The sequence below is a fragment of the Lygodium microphyllum genome, unplaced genomic scaffold, assembly GCF_053477565.2.
Source record: "Lygodium microphyllum isolate KBCC unplaced genomic scaffold, Lygodium_microphyllum_v1.1.10 scaffold_106, whole genome shotgun sequence".
Lineage (NCBI taxonomy): Eukaryota > Viridiplantae > Streptophyta > Polypodiopsida > Schizaeales > Lygodiaceae > Lygodium > Lygodium microphyllum.
In genome coordinates, this window is record NW_028229589.1 from 174,015 (window position 1) to 194,028 (window position 20,014).

Sequence of the window (20,014 nt, forward strand, 5' to 3'; positions counted from 1 at the left end):
AATATAAGATGCTTATAACATACACAATACATCAATTTTAAGCATGAAAAAGACATGAATCAATAGTTGAAGAGATACTACATAGATCAAAGAAGCAAGGAAGTGCCCTCCTTCACAATGAAGATGGCAAGGATCATGATAATCCAAAGGGATGATACCATGACACCATTGAATCTTACTATGCTTACCCATACAGCAGCACACCGTGTTTGTCATTGTGGAGGAGCTGGAAGTGTTCTGAAGGGCTGCACTACCTATGAGAAATTTGTAAGCTTAAAAAATGATCTTGGCTCGGCATTGGCAAAGGCAGAGCTGATGATCTACTTAGAGGTTGGAAGGACAGTCATTTTCAACCAGGTTACATTAGGACGAGCATAGCACGACAAAAAGCATTTTGTAAAAAGACATGAGGGCAGCCGCGTCTTTGCGGCTGATCGGTGATTCGGTGTTTCTACTTATGGAAACCATATGCATCGGCATACAAGCAATGAATCACAAAAATGTCGATGACAACGATAATGACAGAAAGATAACGTCAGCGATAGTAATTGCGGCTCGATGATACGGCGGGCGGCGGCGGACGTGTTCCGACTCTGAGAGAGAGAGAGAGAGACACAGGGTATCACACGTACATACAAATACATTGATAAGGATAGCAACAAGACAAAAAGAGTAATTTTAATGGGGCGAGGGAAGGTGGAGCTGCGGAGGATCGAGAATGGGACGACGCGGAACGTGAGCTTCTGCAAGCGCAAGGTTGGGTTCTTCAAGAAGGCCCAGGAGCTGGCCGTGCTTTGCGACGTCGACGTGGCCCTCATGGTCCTCTCAGCCGCCGGCAAGCTCTTCACCTTCAACAGTCCGCGCAGGTACGTCACAAATTCAGTCTTGCAAAATTCATCATATGTAGTAGCACAAATTTAGTAAAGGATATACATGGACTCAGGTCCATGCGCTCTATTCTGGAAGCCTACTTGAGCCAGAGCGGCAGCAGCCTGACGGATATTCGTCATCATAAGGAGATTCAGAGCTTCCATAATAATACTACTACTACCAGCTGTGGGGCAGCTGTACCCAGCTCCGCATCCGCCTCTGGCACGGACGACCTTCAACGTGTAGCTGCTCATGTATGTTCCATGATCCATGGCTTTTTGTTCATACGACATTTAGTCAGTATACTATCTTTTCTTGCAGCAATGAGCAGAACTCCATGTGTAAATGCAACTTTAACGGCTCATGCTTTCATGCGCATACAAAATTATGTGCAATGTTTCTTTCGTATGGTTGCTCTCCCAAGCAATCTAAGCAGGGAGTCTCGCAGTGTGTATCATTGTAGGAGTGTGGCCGATTCTTATGGAAAGTGGTAGAAGATAAATCATTGACGACAAGTAGGCGGAGAAGGAGATGGGATATTCCTTTCTCTACTAAGTTAGAGTTGTCCAAGTGCTTAATATGCTTATATCAAACCAACCCACCAATATGTTTTCTATTGTATCGCTTCAACCATGACCCTCGTGTCACCGGCATCGAAGTATCAGTCCCGTTTCTTGTTTTGGCAGCATGATAGAGAAAGAAATAGAGATTTTGACACAAACATGCCAAGGCATGAGATCTTGACCATGATGATGTTATCATCACCATCAGCATCATTATCATTGTCCCTTTTTCCTTTTATCATCAACAACATCATCATCATTACGAATGACACCTTCGGGAAATTCCCCGTAATGTAAAAAATGAAGTACAAATAAGGCCCTGTAAGGAGTAAATACAATGGTTGTGCACTAAATAAACAATTTAATGGGTTATCTTGCCAGACCATAGATGAGGGGCTAGGTGAAAGAAGATGCAAGAATCCCATGTCCACAAGAAAGCCTCTCTCCTCCTCATCCTCCCTTTAGAACCATCTCCATCTCTCACGAAGAGTATGAGCGATCACTATCCAAATCCTGGAGAGAGTTTCTGTAGAGAAAGCATCTTGGAGGTTGACGACATGACTACACCTCGCAATTCAAAGGTGTCAAGCAATGATACTAGCAATCAACTCCCATCTTGTGTCCCTGAGTTCACCGTGCATACAAGCACTGAGACAAAGATGGAGTTACCTTCTCGAACTCGACATTGGAGGAGCCAAATAAAGTTAGAGGGATACATTTGAAAGTACAAAGGTGAGTTCGAGTGGTTTGGTTATCCAAAAGTTCCTGAAATTGAAGTAGCGATCCTTCACAATGTGTCATTTGTTGACCTTGACTTTACATGGAACTTGCAAAACAATAATCACGAAACATACATGTAACGTGATTCATCTCGTTCATTATCATGACCAATTATAGTCGTTAGTGAAAGCTAATTATGAACCAAGTAACTTCTCGAGGGCCTCGTTGCCACTAGCATAGGCTTTACCACCTACCTAAACACAAAGTAAAGTACCACCCTAAAGTGACCAATGATAGAGCCACATTGTTGTGTAGAGCTAGGAGGACCCACACCTTGGCACTAGATATGGACTATGAGATGATCCAAGAATATGGATCATCGAACATTCTCCAATTAGAGCCTCACCTTAGGAGATTCTGTCATTGATGTATACAAATTCCTTCATAATAGCTCTATGCTTTATAGTTTAGATAATAGGAGAGTCGAGAGCTCTTTTATACAAGTGGGTCTACTTTTAAGTTGTTTTATTTGTTTCTTTCATGACGAGAGACATGGGTTAATTATGATCACAATTTTGGTGTCATAGGTCATTTTGGCCTCAAGTAAATGTTAACATGACTTTCTTTTTCTTCTTCTTTCTTCTCTCTTCCTCTTCTTCTAGCACAAGAAGAGGCCCTAGTTGCTCAATGCATTGGTGCTACACCACTATGAGGGTTAGTAGTATTTTTTACATTGAGCCTCTTGGCCAAGATTATAGGAACTAGTTGCTCCCAACTACTAAAAGTATCGCAAAAGGTGAGAACTAAGTAGATTGGAGTTAAGAACATCATAAATAACTAGGAGGAAGATTTATCATCATGTTGATGGCAATGCATTCCAAGCTCATCTTCCTCTTGGAAGGAATGATGTTACCATGAACATTCTTCATGGTGTTCTTGAGCTTGGTAATACAGAGTAACCACAAATTGCACATGAAAGCAAGTCTCAAGTGATTAACTTGAAGTAAAAAAAGAATTGGTGCATTTTAGGTGACAATGATGTGGCATGACCATTGACTAGACTCAAAAGAAAGAGCATCTTGATTCTCATATGTCCCATCAGCAGAAGTAGGAATGCAATGGAGCATTGGAATTATGTTTTATTTGTTAAGGTTATTCATACCTAGAATGGCCATGGGAATAGTAGAACTCATGAACATTGTGGGCATGGATTGAGTAGAACATTGTGGGCATTGGACGGATTGAGTAGAATATGCATGGTAATGAAAGGTGCCCCAAGAGTTGGGCAAGGTTTTAGAAGCTGAGAAAGAGAAATGATATGATATATTAAAACAGGGAAATGAGATCATGAGTTACAATCATTTGTATGACAATACAACTATCTAGAAAGAACAATAAATGAAACTATAATGAACAATACAATGAGGCTGGAAGTTAGAAGTAAGGAGAACTCAAACTAACAAATAAAGAGCCCTAGCTGATACAAAGTCATGGGGATGTGGAGGAGCTCACTCTAGCCAAGGCAACAATCTCTTGTATTTGCCTATGAAAGTGTCATCAACACCAATGTCAAGGTTTAGGGCATCTAGATCACTAAGCTAGATGGCTCGATCAATCAATGTCCTACGTGTATGTGTAGATGAGTAAGATTGTGGTTGTGTTTAAGTCTCTTGGGTCTCTCTCACAAAGAAATGTGTAAGTTGCCTTTGGGTGGGACCTCAGTGTCCTGGAGCTATTATTCTCATGACAATAAAATCCCAAGGTTGTCATATCTCTAAGAGAGAGATACTAAGACACTCTTGGTGGGTGGAATCCATGACTTGAGATAGTGGCTTGAATCCGTTCCTAAATAAATTTCGGAAATGGCCTTAGATCTCATAGCATGTTGGGCTGGAATACATGACTTGAGATAGTGGCTCAAATCCATGACTCGAGATAGTGGCTCGAATCCATTTCTAAATAAACGGTGGAAACGGCCTTAGATCTCATAGTATGTTGGGCATCAATAAACCTAGTGCTCCTCTATCTCTAGCTCTAGGTGACAAATGGCATGTGCACTCTCTTGGTGGTATGGATATGTATCTTCAAGTCTCAATTTCTAACAAGTGTGAAGAGGCACGCAACTAACCAATAGCACATCTAATCCCATGTGAGAGGTGCGTGTCTATGTATCTTGGGTGGACAATAAATCCAACATCTATAGTATGAAGAAGATTCTCTTTGTAGAAAGCCATCTTCATCCCTAACTCTTGTATTGGTGCCAACCATATCCTCTTGATGTCTAGTTAGGTGAGATCCATCCTAATAATAATAACTATGGTGATCTTTGAGTGGCTCAAGGTCAACAATAGTGCATCAAGGGAGTATTGGAATTGGGGTAGTCTGTCTATGCTAAAGCCATGTAACTCAAACCAAGTTGACATCTACACATAACAACAAGAAGTTTTATCCTTATTGGTAAGTTGTCAAGAGGACTCAAGAGCCGATCGTACAAATCTATGTCTGTGTAGATCCCATAGATTGTGTATGTATGTGATTGATCAAGCGAGGGCCTCTACTACAATCAGTGTGGTCACTAGCTCAACTCTAATGATCTCATGTAGTATTGAAGCTTTACATCTAATCATCCTAGAGATCATGGATACAATTGGCCTCTCCATCGACCTCCATCCATCGAATGTGGGGCCTAATTGATGCCAAGAGGCATATTCCACGATGGATTCCATGCCACGGTGGATTCCGTGAGGTTTTGCGGTGGATTTCGTAAAATTTTATTACTGGGGCTCATACACAAATTGGATTCTTTGTGCGAGAAGTCGATGGGGACGCCTATCCTTTTTGGGCGTTTTATTAATTTTATGTGTACATGGTTGATTCCATAGCGGGTGATTCCGCAAAATACATATTTAAATTAATAAACATTTATGAGTTTAGAGTGCGCACTCGTAATAAATTAAGGTTAGGATTGATTTCTAACCAATTTATTTATGTAGCTGAAGACTGCTAGGTATTCACTTTTGTCGGTTTAATTGTATTATCTTTCTAGCAATTGTGAATGCTTCAGTTGATGTGTAGAGCAAGCAGCGGTGGCATTGGGGAGCATTGGAGGATAGCGTGTATTCAAATTATCGTCAATTTTTTATGGGCGCGTATCTTAGGCACGGCGCCTATATTTTGTCACGCTTATTTATCAAAGCGCTTGATATTTATTTATTATTTTTGTATGTGCATGGGCGCATGATTTAAATATTTGTATTGGACATTGTATTTGGGTACCACCTGACTTCTTGGGCACCCATTAGCTTTAATTCTTTATTGGCACAAAAGCAAACTCAAAAGCTAAAGCGTGCTATTTTGTAATTTTAGCTATTATTTGAGCTTGAATATGAATAATATATTAAATACATGCTTTGTGGAGCACTCACACAAGGCATGGGGAGAGATTGCACCCAATTGGTCTCTTGTTCATGTCGTGCAAGCTTTCTTCATTGGTTTTTGTGTAAAAAGTAGAGTTCTTTTGTTCTTGGGGACCTTCAGACACTCACTACGCGCACATACGGCGACCGATCTGTGCACCACTAATTAGTGGTCGTGATCCAAAATGGGACTCCATAGAATGTGGGACTTAATTTGGCTATGGTGATCCAAAGTGGGGCTCCATCCATCCAACATCTTAGTGCGAGGTTCCTAAAATTGGACCTATGAGCACATCCTCTCCAATCCATCTATTATTGCATAACCTTGTGTCAATCTAATATATATTGCCTCCCTCAGAGAGAAAGTGGGACCTATAAATATAACATCCACAAATACATATATGAATCCACATACTCTAGCTCCTCCTTCCCATATGTGAGTTTAAGTGCTAATCTGCTAACCCACTATGGTGGTAGATTAAACACCATCACCTTGGTTTTACCAAGGTTCATTGAGAGCCCACTATCTGAGCCATAAGAGTGTAGTGCATTCAAATGTCTCTATATTCTTTGTGGGAAATCAACTATCAATACAATAACTTCTACATATAAGAGGAGAGGTATCCAACTACCAACTAGTGGAGCTCCCTTGGGTAATTCACTATATGCATAACCTATATATCACGTGTGTTCAGGGTGTATTTATAAATATCCTTATCTATGAATTTTCTATAATAAAACATAACCCATTTCTATTGAATTTGTCAGTAACCCCTTTATATGGGACCCTTCTGTATGTGAAAAATGTGTAAAAATGGTATTTTGAAAATCCCTTATGTTGAACTCACGTGATACATACATATATTTATGATTGACTCCCTAGGGGAGCTCCTCTATCTCCTCCCTAGGTTATGTAGTCAACAATTCCATCAATGTATATGCCAAATAGTGGTGGAGAAAGGACACATCCCTACTTCACCCCAATGGTGGAGTAAATAGGAACTAACAACCCCCCCTCATATAGTGTCTAAATCCCCCAATTGAGCTCATTAGGCACTCCCTTAGCATGTAGTCTTTGTATCAATTAGTATCTCATCACTCTATCAAATGCTTTGTAGAAATCTACAAAATAGCAATATATCTGACAACCATAAGCCTTGATCTCCTCAATGACTACTCTAAGTGTGAGGATGTGATCCAAAATAGAGAAGCCTCTCCTAAAGCCAGCGTATCTATGTGCTCCAAGCCCCCACATCTCTGCTTATTTTCTCAACTCCTACTCAATAATGGAGGCATATAATTTAGCCAATGTGTAGCCAACCATAATAATTTCATAGTTACTCGATATACTAGGATCTCCTAACTTGAGGATAGGTAGAATGGTGTTTGCACTCCAATTTTCTAAGAGGCCTTTGCACATGACCTTGTTAAACATGTAAGCTAGGAACTTTGATACCAAATCTCTAGCATGAATCAAGTTCTCTGCGGACTAATCCATCATGATCCTATGCTTGACCTCTTCTAAGTCTGTCAATAGCCACATAGACTTTGCTCTCTTTAAAGAAAATGGTGGTCTGTGTGTTCGATTTTGGTGGATCAAGGAGAGGAGGCTGACTTGCTAATGTGTAGAGACTAACTACATGTTGCCATCATGTATCGAGGTAATGGGTGTGGTTGAGCAATGGTCTTTGAAAAGTTGCCATGCCTCTCTAGGATCCTGACTGAGGAACAGTTGATATAATTCCCTGCAAAACTAGGCTAAGAATGCGCTCATCTTCCATTGCATGAGGTGTCTAATGAGTGGTTGTGTCTGTGTGTGGGTAGTGGATCCCAATGCTCTCTCTCTCTCTCTCTCTCTCTCTCTCTCTCTCTCTCTCTCTCTCTCTCTCTCTAGGTGAACTTTGGTCTTGTAGCACTCCATTATACTAGCTATTCCAAGGTATCATCCCCATATCATCCTGGTGGAGGCTCTCTGTGTCGGCATGGGATGTGGAAAGGTTGCTCCTATTGTCGTGTGTAGAGCTCACTGAACTACTAGGTGAGCTTGTGTAGTGGAATGTTAGCATCTACATCTTGTAAGTTTGATGAGCTTTGCCGTGCGTGTGTGCGTGCATGTGTGTGTGTAGGGAGAGAAAGCTATGTTAATATCAATAAATGGCTGGAAAAGCAGGTTGTACACCACTTGGCTCTCTCTCTCAGCTTTCTTTTAAGTGAAAACTCAAAAAATTTGAATTTGACTCGACATCTATGATTTTGATCATAATAGTTTTCCGTACTAGTTAGTATTGTACATCATTTATTGCATTATTACATTCAATGCCACTAAAACATAACAATTAACCACACTAATTAAACCAATTACTATAGGATGTATCATTTGCATGACAACAAGTAGTCCAGGCAACTTTAGGAATCTTGTACCCATAGATGTAATATTTCTACTAAAAAATATTACGTGCACGCGTGAGTCTCATGCAATGACGATGATGGCATTGAAGATACGGATGATGCGATCTTTAAAAGTGTACACAACGTATCCTGATCTCCATTGGCCAAACAAGACAAGGTTTAAAGAAACCCGCATATCTTTGTATGAACCTCCTCTTGGGAGGAGGTCAAGAGAATAATGTTATAATTAGTGCAATTTTTTTTTATTTCCTTCCCCCAGCCGAAGCGTGGTTGAGGGAAGGGGATGACTGAAATGGGAAGGAGAGAGGTGGCAGGGGGGGGATAGCCACGCAAGGCACTACGTGGAAGAGAGCCCTCTTCCCCCCCTTGTCCTATATAAACCCCCTCTAAGGGGGGAGGAGAAAGAGAGAGTATTCTGAATTGTGAGGAGGTACAGGCTGCCATTCGCGAGGAGGGAGTCGTGAGGTTGAAGGAGAGAGATGAGAGGTACGTGCTGCGCCAGCTGCCACCGCCTGAAGGCTGAGTACCCCGCCAGCGCCGTTTCCATTCGTTTTGCTCTTGAAGAATTGTGGCCGCCAGCGAGCTTCCATCCTCTTCCCTCCCTGCCACGTGCTGTAGCTAGAAGCCTTAGAAGCTTCTAAGGGGGGGCTCTTTAAGCCCCCTTTCCCCCCTTTGCATTCTTATACAAGGGGTTTTTTTAAACCCCGGGAAATTAAGCCTTCCCCTTGCCTCCCCTGGAATTTAAGCCCCCTTCCCTCCTGTTGCATCCTCGAGAATCAACCCTTTCCCTTGCATCCCCCATAAAGCTCATACTAGTCGGGTTTTTTAATTCCTTTTTCATAGCATTTCCACAAGGTTTTTAACCCCGGGTTTCCTTTTAAAACCCTTCCCACACAAGTATTTTAAAACCATTGTATCCTTTTTCATGAAGGCCTATTATATCCGGAATTTGTAAGTTCCCATTCCCTTACAATCCCAAAAAGCCATATTAGCCGGGTTTTAAACCCTTTCCCATTTCAACTCCCACAAGCCTATTTTTCTAACCGAATTAAAAAGGCCCTTCCCTTTTGAACCCTCCGAAAGCCCAAATTTCTTTTCCCTCTTAAGCTTCGAGAAGGAAGCCTAAAAGGTCTTCAAAGCCCAATTCCACAAGACGAAGCATCGGTCAAGGAAGCCGAATCTCAAAGGGAGTTTCGCGTGCGAAGGAGACGGGCCAAGATCATAAGTCTATGGCAAGGCAAGAAGGTTGAATTCGCGATGGCCCCTAAAAAGGCACAAGGCGCAACCGCAGGAGGATCATCTCCTAACATTCATGTGGATATTTCACAGAATCCACAAGTCCAGGTTTTCTTCCTAATTTTGGTTTATGACGAAATATTGCAATTGTGCATGGATAATTTATGGAATTACGATGCACTATTGGCTATTTTAAAGGAAATAACTCACAATCAAAGAATCGGTCATTTGTATTTTTCAAATAAACGAATGAAAAAAGAGCATAAGATCTCTATGCATTCTTAGCAAGTGGCTTTTATGCATTGCAAGGTAATGAATCTAGATCAACTAATGACCATCATTACAAAGTTGAAATTATTGTTGTACACTTCGATTATTCATGGAAAGATAAATTGCATGTTGCATTATTAGACATCTCTTTCTTCGCAATGATTCATTAAAGAGGATGGCTAACAACAGTAGGAATTTGCAAGGCATGGAAATGATTCTAGGGCTGCATGAAGTAGATTAAAATCTAGTCGGTTGGCATAAATCTCAATCAATTACGTAAGTAGTTACGAAAGGTTGTGTAATGCTCATTCAGCATATGAATAATTCATTTAGAATGAAATTAGGAAAAGGCTGCATGGTTCGTTTTAACATAAACCCTAAAAGCCCAGCAACATGAATCGTGAATGCATGTTTTAGAAGGATCAATGAAAATTATGCCGTAACTTAACCTATGCTTTGATCTTAACCAGAAAAGTTAGGGTTTGTAAATCTAATCATATGTAGGCAATGAATCATGTGATTACGAAAATGGTATCGTAAATATCTTCAAGAATAGACAAGTAAATTGGTTTACCCTAAACACCTAAACCGCGAAGGACTCGCTTAGGAATGGTTAAATCGATGCAACATATCCCAAATGCTAACTAGGGTTTAGCACGTTGAAGACGTGACCTAGTCACTCTTATTGCCAAGCTGAAACTCTCATACCCTAAAGACCTGTCCACATTCACGGAATGTAGGGACAATAGGACATACTTGCGAGAAACGATCTAGGGTTTCTGCCCTAAGGATCGCTCGCTAAAAAGATGAAACTCGGTTTGAATTGGAACCCTAGGACCGACGAGGTCAGCCTAGTGCAATCAGGAACGGATTGGATATGAAGACACCCTAACCCTATTTCCTATCTAATCATGATTCCGTGATTAGAAGATGTCGTTCGACGGGTAAGATAGTCCCATGGATTAGATACAGCACTTGTGCAACAAGTTGCAAAGTCGCATGATCTTGTGGTTTGATCACAAGGGAATGGCCAATTCCTCGAAATGAGATTGGCAGATTCTTGCGCAAGTTTATCTTGCAAGAGCACGAGTAGTCATCCTGATATAGTACCTTTCTTGGAAAAGGTGACCAAGATAAGGGGATTAGATAATTGCTTGGAAACAAAAGACCAATCAGTAATTTGGAATAACATAGTTATTGCTAGCAGAATTGAGGTATTGGTTAAGTTGGGTTAATAGGGTACGGCCCTAACCCAAGGACATACGGGTTAACAAACAAACCCATGGGGATCTTGCCAAGTCGCAATTGATCCCGGATCGAGTGCTGGACGCATTCGGAGAGAAGGATTCACTCCTTAGAAGTTGGCCAAATAACGACCACTGGAAATGATTGTGCTTGTAACAGTTTAAAAAGCATTGTTTTTCTTTGTTTGCTCAAGGAATTAAAGGATGAAAAGATATCTAATGCTTCAGGTTGAAGGCGTAAGGGGATAGGCAGCCTCAGTTACCCCCGACTATCTGCCTGACCCTAACCAAGGGGGTTGTTAATTGCGCCACGAAGGTGGACCGAACTCGCCAAGTGAGGTCTCTCCGTTGAGCGCTACTTGGAGCGGGAGGATGCTTGGGTGCTAGAGGGGCTCTGGCCGTAAATCCCTCGCCTTCCGGGCCCTGCACAAGAGGCCAACATGACTCAGGATTGGATCTCGAGGCCCGCATACTAGTCTACGGGCGAAATCTTGGATTAGTAATCCCTGTGGATTGGTGGATAGCCTTTGGGCGGATTTTGGATAAGCTTATGGGCTGGAATATATAAATGTATTCCAAAGATAAATATGATAACCTGTTACAAAGGAACTTGTTTGATACTACTTATTCTATGTCAAGTGCTATGATTACGTGAACCAATGCCTAACGAGCTAATTAAGGAAGCTGCTTGATGCATGTCCAACTAAATGTGGTAGATAATTAGACAACTAAAACAAATGAGGAAAGTGCGGTAGATGTGGCCATGAGTCCCGTCCTACGAATGGGTGGTCCAGGTTAGCCGAGAACTTTTCTCAATCATAATGGGCAGCAAGAAGATCGTTCAAAGGAAATGAACAGCAAGGGCGTTGACATAGAGTCTAGGTTACAATAATCCTGATTTACGTTGTTTTAGAGGAACGAAATGGGACTATGCCTTATGGCAGAGACATCAAGCCTTGCAACCCTCTCGTTTCCCATTCTCCTTGAACCAAGTGCATCGTGAATCCGCTTCGGCCCTAGCGTTTCTACGTAAAGTAGTTCGATCGGGGTTCGACGCTAGTTGCCGTTTAGGAAATGACCAGTAGGGGAAACCCTGATTCAGGTTGGTCCTAAGTGGAAACTGCCAGAATACTTCCGCTACATGGCAGACGCGGGAAGTCCTAGATCGCAAACCCCGTAACATTCCATGGGAGTGCTGAGCAGAGCTTTCTAGATCTTCTTTCTGATGGACTGCTAAGACGTGTCCTGAAGGGAACAGGTGGATACGTTACAATAGGTATCAAAGCAAACCAACAAAGGATTTGTTTTTAAGAAATCTTAATAAGAAGATGTAAAGCAAATGTTGTTGTTCCGAACATTTCCTTACTTTCAATGCTGTCTTGTAGAATTATGAAGCATGGAGAACAGGTTCTTAGTGTTCCGAGTCATGTTTATGACCGCGATGCATTCCCCAAGTTATCAACAAAGGGTTGAAATGATGAACATCCTAGATCGTATCTATAATCCATCACCTTTGTACGTGGATCGATGATGGATGGTTAATCAAGAATCTACTATATAGCTACCCACCGATTTGCATACCTTCAAACCAACCTAAAGAGGATCAAGTGGCTGGAAGACGTGAAGATCGTAAAGCTGTTCAAGTGGGAGTTGTAAGCAAGTTCATGTTAAATCTTGGCAAAGCACATTGGGAAGTAGTGAAATCTATCTTACGGTACCTTAAAGGGCACATAAAGAAAATGTATTTGCTATGGCAAGGGTACGTTAGATCGGCAGGGTAATTGTGATGTAGACATGGCAAGTGACTTGGATACTTGCAAGTCTACTAGCAGGTACATCTTTACCTTGATTGGTGGGGCGGTTTCTTGGTGCTCTAGATTGCAAAAAATAGTAGCCCCTTCTACCACTGAGGCTGAATATATTTCAGCCACTAAAGCTTCAAAAGAAGCAAATTGGCTTGGTCGTTTGGTCAAGGATTTTGGGCTGCCCACCAAAACACCTGTACTTAGTTTGTGGAGGCTCACGTAAACTCAACTTTACATATTCAAGGTCGGAGGGTTGAGCTGTACTCATATGTATATGAGGAAGTGACCCGTGTAATCCCCGCCGACAGGATCAAGGTGTTGGGGCACTATGAGAAGAATGGGTTTCAAAGAAAAGGATATCCTAATCTTCCGATGACTTACAAATTACTGAAGATTCATGACCCGAAACCATACTATTATCCAATTCCCGTAGATAAATGTAATACAACATTATTCTCCCCAAACTAAATGTAACAGTTACTCTATCATCTCAGGAAATATTGTACTCCGAAAGGGCTATGCCCATATAAATGCAATAAGACTTCTTTTTATCAATGTCTGTCTTGTCCATGAGAATTGATAAAAAGTTAAGTGGCTAGGATTCTTGATTGATAGCTGAATTGGGTATGAAATATGAATCATAACGATTAGCGAGTTATAACGTTAAGAATCCTTTATCCAGGCACAACCCCAGGTACAGATTCCCAGTTCACCTCCTACATCAAGTATTGCCGTAATCCAAGAGAAGAAGTTTCTTCTCAAGCAGATTAAACCGCCTGAATTTGACGGGAAAGTTAGGTCTGTCCAAGCGGATGTTGAAGTTTGGATAGAGTCTATGGAGGATTACTTTGAAGCAGTCGGTACTGCACCCGCCAACCAGGCTATGCTCGCCAAGCTGAAGCTCACTGGTGAAGCCAGGCTTTGGTGGAAGCAATGGTGCAGAGATCAAGGGATCGCGGAAGGGTCCGTTACCTGGGAAAAATTGAAGAAATCTGTGCAAGGAAGATACTTACCACCTGCGTATCGAACGCACAGAAAATAAATGAGTTCTACGAGCTGAAACAACTGGGACTCACTCTTGACTCACACTACTCTAAATTCGTTTCACTTCTTAAGTATGCGCCACAGATGGACATGACACAGCACAGGTGTCAAAATTTTGTGCTAGTTTAAACCCACCAATGAATACCCGTCTCGAATCTATGCGCCCATCAGATCTTCAGGACGCACTCATTCGAACTGCACCTATAATTCAGGAGGTGCAGGCTAGGCCAAGAAGTAAGAAAACTTGGTCTTATAATGACTTGAACAGAGGAGCATATAGACCTCAAATGAAGAGAGTTCAAGGTCAGAATCAGGGACAAAGAAAGAAAGCAAGGACTAACAATGTCAACAACTTTGTCCCTACCCAAAGCAATGGCCGGAACTTCCATTGTTTCCATTGCAACGAGCCCGATCATTTCAACAGGCAATGTCCCAAGCTTGGAGGAGGACATCGCCAAGCAACTTTCCAAGGAAATGGCCATGGCCAGGGAGCTGCTATCCGAGGCAGAGGAAAAACCGCCTGTGTTGCCAACAGGGAAATGTGCGAAGAAGAAGATCTGACCATGGAAGCAGAGTTTAAAAGGGCAACAAAACATGCCACTCTACACAAGAAAGGCCCAAATCGCCAATTCTCGGTGATTCAGACATCGTCGGACTATCAAGGTAAAGGTTTCAAGACCTTGATTGATTATGGCAGTACACATTCCTTTATCTCACCAACCTGTGCAAGAAGATTAGGAATAGCCACACTAGAAGCACCTACCTTGCTTGTGGAATTAGCAAATGGTCGTGAAGTCACTTGTACCAAGAAAACTGCTAAGATGGAATTCTTTCTGGAAGGAAAGACGACTTCGGTCCAGTTCAGAGTCATGAATCTAGGTATCCATGAGTGTCTACTCGGAATGGATTGGCTTAAACCTAATGACGCCCAAATCCATTGTGGAAAGGGCCAAATTTCCTTTCGAAAATCTGAAGGGGAATTTGTCACAGCACAAGGTGAGGTTGGGAAGCCAAAAATTCAATTGGCCAAATCATCTCGGATTATAAAGGGAGTTAGAAAGAGACTACCTTTCTACTTGATTAAGCTCAATAAGTTAGATCAGAAGTAGGAGTCTAGTGAAGAACCTTCATGGCTAAAGGAATACGCGGACGTATTTCCTAAAGAGTTGACAGAATTCCCACCTCAAAGAAAAGTGGATCGTGAGATCGAGCTAGTGCCAGGAGCTGCGCCAATTGCAAAGAGACCTTATAGAATGTCCATCCCAGAAGCAATTGAGCTGAAGGAACATTTCAAGCAACTGCTAAATCACGGCTACATCCATCCTAGCAGTTCACCATGGGGAGCTCCAGTACTGTTCCAGAAAAAGAAATATGGAACGCTTCGACTGTGTGTTGATTACAGAGGGTTAAATCAATCAGCTGGCAAGAACAAGTACCCTATTTCTAGAATAGATGAGCTTCTTGATCGTCTTCAGGGTGCGAAGATCTTCTCCAAGATTGATCTCAGGTCTAGTTACTATTAGATAAGAATCAAGGAAGAAGATATCCCAAAGACGGGCTTTAACACAAGATATGGACACTTTGAGTTTCTAGATATGTCATTCGGGCTTACGAATGCGCCTGCCATCTTCAACAGGTTAATGCAGGATATCTTTAGGCCATATCTTGATGACTTCGTACTCGTCTTCTTCGACGACACTCTAGTCTATTCCAAAAGGAAGAATATCATGAACCCCAACTTCGAATTGTCCTTGAGACAATGAGAGCACATAAGATCCATGCTAAGATGAAGAAGTGTGCATTCTTCAAGTGTCAGATTAAATATCTGGGATTCATCGTATCAGTGGAAGGAATCTCAGTGGATCTGCCGGCCAAAGTCAGAGATGTTCTAGAATGGCCAATACCAACAACTATCAAAGAAATACGCAGTTTTCTTGGATTGACAGGATGGTATAGGGTCTTCATCAAAAACTATGCTTTGATTGCAGCACCTCTGATGGACTTACTGAAGAAGCAAACATCCATTGCATGGTCAACTGCCGAACTAACTAGCTTTGATAGATTGAAGCAAAGTTTGATATCAGCACATAACCTAAAACTTCCAGACCTCAGTAAGGAGTTCAAGGTAGTAACTGATGCTAGCACACTTGCCTTAGGATGTGTGCTCATGCAGGAAGGTCATCCTGTAGCATACTCTTCAAGGAAACTGAAGAGCCATGAGAAGAATTATGCTACCCATGATCTAGAACTGTTAGCTGTCATCCATGCCCTAAAGCTTTGGAGACACTACCTGTTGGGTAACAAGTTTACACTAGTAACTGATAATAAAAGTCTCAAATGGATCTTTACCCAGAACGAGCTCAACATGAGGCAACGTCGGTGAATTGAAGTGCTAGAGGAGTATGACTTTGAAATCAAGTACCGACCTAGAAAGGAGAATGTAGTTGCCGATGCACTCAGTCGCAAGGCATTCCTTAATTCTCTAATCTTGCAAAATCCATCAACAGCTAGATCTCTAGCCACAAAGGTGTCCATGCCAAACAACCCAATACTTGAGCTAGCTAGAGAAGAAGCATGCCATGATCCATCCTATCAAAAGATGCTAAGGGAGATCTCTATCAAGGACCAGGACCAAAAGCTACAGGCTAAGTATCATGAATACTCTATCAATAGTGGACTTGTCTACTATAGAACGAGAGTATGTATACCGGCAAGCCAGTCACTTAAGCAGAAGATATTGTGGGAAGCTCATGATTCCCCTTTCTCAGGACATCCTGGCTATGCCAAGACTCTCAATGCAGTTAGGAAGAGCTACTATTGGGAGAGGCTTAAAGGTGACATTTTCAAATATGTCACTGAGTGTTTATCTTGTCAACGTATCAAAGCTGAATATGTCAAAATGCCAGGAAAGTTACAACCACTCGACATTCCCCAAATGAAATGGAAATTCATCAATATGGACTTTCTCGTTGGCCTACCCCAAATTCAGGGAGGATAGAACTCCATCATGGTTGTGGTTGACATGCTTACTAAGGTTGCACACCTTATTCTAGTAAAGACAAACTATAAAGCCTCAGACATTGCAAGATCCTTTATCAAGGAGATATTCAATCTACATGGGCTACCTAGGAGGATCATTAGTGATCGTGATTCTCTCTTTACATCACATTTCTGGAGAGCTATCTTTGAAGCCATTGGGACTCAACTCTGTTTTAGTACAGCTTACCATCCCCAAACTGATGGCCAAACGGAGCGAGTAAATCAAGTCATCGAGGATATGCTAAGGGCACACTGCTATCGTGAAACAAAAAGGTGGATTCAATACTTGCCTTTGGTTGAATTTGCCTACAATGCTTCTTACCAACAAAGCATTTAGATGGCCCCTTTTCAAGCATTGTATGGTCATGACTGTCAAAGTCCCCTAAACTTCTGAGATCCAACTTTGAGGGTTGAAGCTTCAAGGCAGATGTTGGAAGAGATGGATGACCAAATAAAGTCAATAAGACAGGACATCCAAGCCACCAAGGATAGACAGAAGGCATACGCGGATTTGAAGCGTCAAGTTAGAATCTTCGAGGAAGGAGACATGGTCTTCATTCGCGTACGCCCAAAGAAGAGTTCCCTATCCTTAGGAGACTGCAAAAAGCTGAGTCCAAGGTATTGTGGACCATACAAGATCCTCAAGTGCCTAGGACCTAATGCTTATAGACTGCAACTCCCTGAGAACTTGAGGGTTCATAATGTATTCCATATCAACCTATTGAAGAAGTATGTACCTAATCCTAGCCATGTACTTGATGACCAACAAGTTGTAATGCCTAGCCAAGGAGTCCTTGAGCTACGGCCTGACAGGATCCTAGATGTTTGGGAGAGACAACTGAGATCCCGAACCTTGAGAGAATACCTCGTCTAGTGGAAACATTATCCCGAGGAGGATGCCACTTGGATGGATGAAAGCACTCTCAACCATCAACATCCCTAGTTTATCTCGAGATGAGGACAACTCGATTCCTCCAAGGGGGAGAGAATGTAATATTTCTACTGAAAAATATTACGTGCACGCGTGAGTCTCATGCAATGACGATGCCGGCATTGAAGATACGGACGGTGCAATCTTTAAAAGTGTACACGACGTATCCTGATCTCCATTGGCCAAACGAGACAAGGTTTAAAGAAACCCGCATATCTTCGTATGAACCTCCTTTTGGGAGGAGGTCAAGAGGACTGAAATGGGAAGGAGAGAGGTGGCAGGGGGGGATAGCCATGCAAGGCACTACGTGGAAGGGAGCCCTCTCCCCCCCCCTTGTCCTATATAAACCCCCTCTAAGGGGGGAGGAGAAAGAGAGAGTATTCTGAATTGTGAGGAGATACATGCCGCCATTCGTGAGGAGGGAGTCGTGAGGTTGAAGGAGAGAGGTGAGAGGTACGTGCTACGCCAACTGCCACCACCTGAAGGCTGAGTACGCCACCAGCGCCGTTTCCATTCGTTGCTGCCTAAAGAATCGTGGCTACCAGCGAGCTTCCATCCTCTTCCCTCCCTGCCACATGCTATAGCTAGAAGCCTTAGAAGCTTCTTAGAAGCTTCTAAGGAGGGGCTCTTTGGGAGGAGGTCAAGAGGACTGAAATGGGAAGGAGAGAGGTCACAGGGGGGGATAGCCACGCAAGGCACTACGTGGAAGGGAGCCCTCTCCCCCCCCTTGTCCTATATAAACCCCTTCTAAGGGGGGAGGAGAAAGAGAGAGTATTCTCAATCGTGAGGAGGTACAGGCCGCCATTCGTGAGGAGGGAGTCGTGAGGTTGAAGGAGAGAGATGAGAGGTACGTGCTGTGCCAGCTGCCACCGCCTGAAGGCTGAGTACGCGGCTAGTGCCGTTTCCATTCGTTGCTGCTTGAAGAATCATGGCCACTAGCGAGCTTCCATCCTCTTCCCTCTCTGCCACGTGCTATAGCTAGAAGCCTTAGAAGCTTCTAAGGGGGGGCTCTTTAAGCCCCCTTTCCCCCCTTTGCATTCTTATACAAGGGGTTTTCTTTTTACCCCGGGAAATTAAGCCTTCCCCTTGCCTCCCCTGGAATTTAAGCCCCCTTCCCTCCCGTTGAATCCTCAAGAATTAACCCTTTCCCTTGCATCCCCCATAAAGCTCATACTAGTCAGGTTTTTTAAGCCCTTTTTCATAGCATTTCCACAAGGCTTTTAACCACGGGTTTCCTTTTAAAACCCTTCCCACACAAGTCTTTTAAAACCATTGAATCCTTTTTCGTGAAGGCCTATTATATCTGGAATTTCTAAGTTCCCTTTCCCTTACAATCCCCAAAAGCCATATTAGCCGGGTTTTAAACCCTTTCCCATTTCAACTCCCACAAGCCTATTTTTCTAACCGAATCAAAAAGGCCCTTCCCTTTTGAACCCTCCGAAAGCCCAAATTTCTTTTCCCTCTTAAGCTTCGAGAAGGAAGCCTATAAGGTCTTCCAAAGCCCAATTCCACAAGACTAAGCATTGATCAAGGAAGCCGAATCTCAAAGGGAGTTTCACATGCGAAGGAGACGGGTCAAGATCATAAGTCTGCGGCCAAGGCAAGAAGGTCGAATTCGCGATGGCCCCTAAAAAGGCACAAGGCGCAACCACAGGAGGATCATCTCCTAACATTCATGTGGACATTTCACCGAATCCATAAGTCTAGGTTTTCTTCCTAATTTTGGTTTACGACGAAATATTGCAATTGTGCATGGATAATTTATGGAATTACGATGCACTATTGGCTATTTTAAAGGAAATAACTCACAATCAAAGAATCGGTCATTTGTATTTTTCAAATAAACGAATGAAAAAAGAGCATAAGATCTCTATGCATTCTTAGCAAGTGGTTTTTATGCATTGCAAGGTAATGAATCTAGATCAACTAATGACAGTCGAAATTATTGTTGTACACTTCGATTATGCATGGAAAGATAAATTGCATGTTGCATTATTAGACATCTCTTTCTTCGCAATGATTCATTAAAGAGGATGGCTAACAACAGTAGGAATTTGCAAGGCATAGAAATGATTCTAGGGCTGCATGAAGTAGATTAAAATCTAGTCAGTTGGCATAAATCTCAATCAATTACGTAAGTAGTTACGAAAGGTTGTGTAATGCTCATTCAGCATACGAATAATTCATTCAGAAATGAAATTAGGAAAAGGCTACATGGTTCGTTTTAACATAAGCCCTAAAAGCCTAGCAACATGAATCGTGAATGCATGTTTTAGAAGGATCAATGGAAATTATGCCGTAACTTAACCTACGCTTTGATCTTAACTAGAAAAGTTAGGGTTTGTAAATCTAATCATACGTAGGCAATGAATCATGTGATTACGAAAATGGTATCGTAAATATCTTCAAGAATAGACAAGTAAATTGGTTTACCCTAAACACCTAAACCGCAAAGGACTCGCTTAGG

The 20,014-nt window shown here is 42.3% G+C and overlaps 1 protein-coding gene across 1 annotated transcript in view; it reads left to right on the plus strand.

Annotated features, from left to right (window-relative positions):
* Positions 1 to 312: 312 nt before the first annotated feature.
* LOC148008632 (agamous-like MADS-box protein AGL11) overlaps positions 313 to 20,014 on the plus strand; it is a 74,045-nt gene continuing 54,343 nt past the window's right edge. The window contains exons 1-2 of the mRNA XM_087674143.1: positions 313 to 866; positions 944 to 1,124. Coding sequence (XP_087530269.1) covers positions 682 to 866; positions 944 to 1,124 — 366 coding nt within the window. The 5' untranslated portion in view covers positions 313 to 681. The remainder of the gene's footprint in view (positions 867 to 943; positions 1,125 to 20,014) is intronic.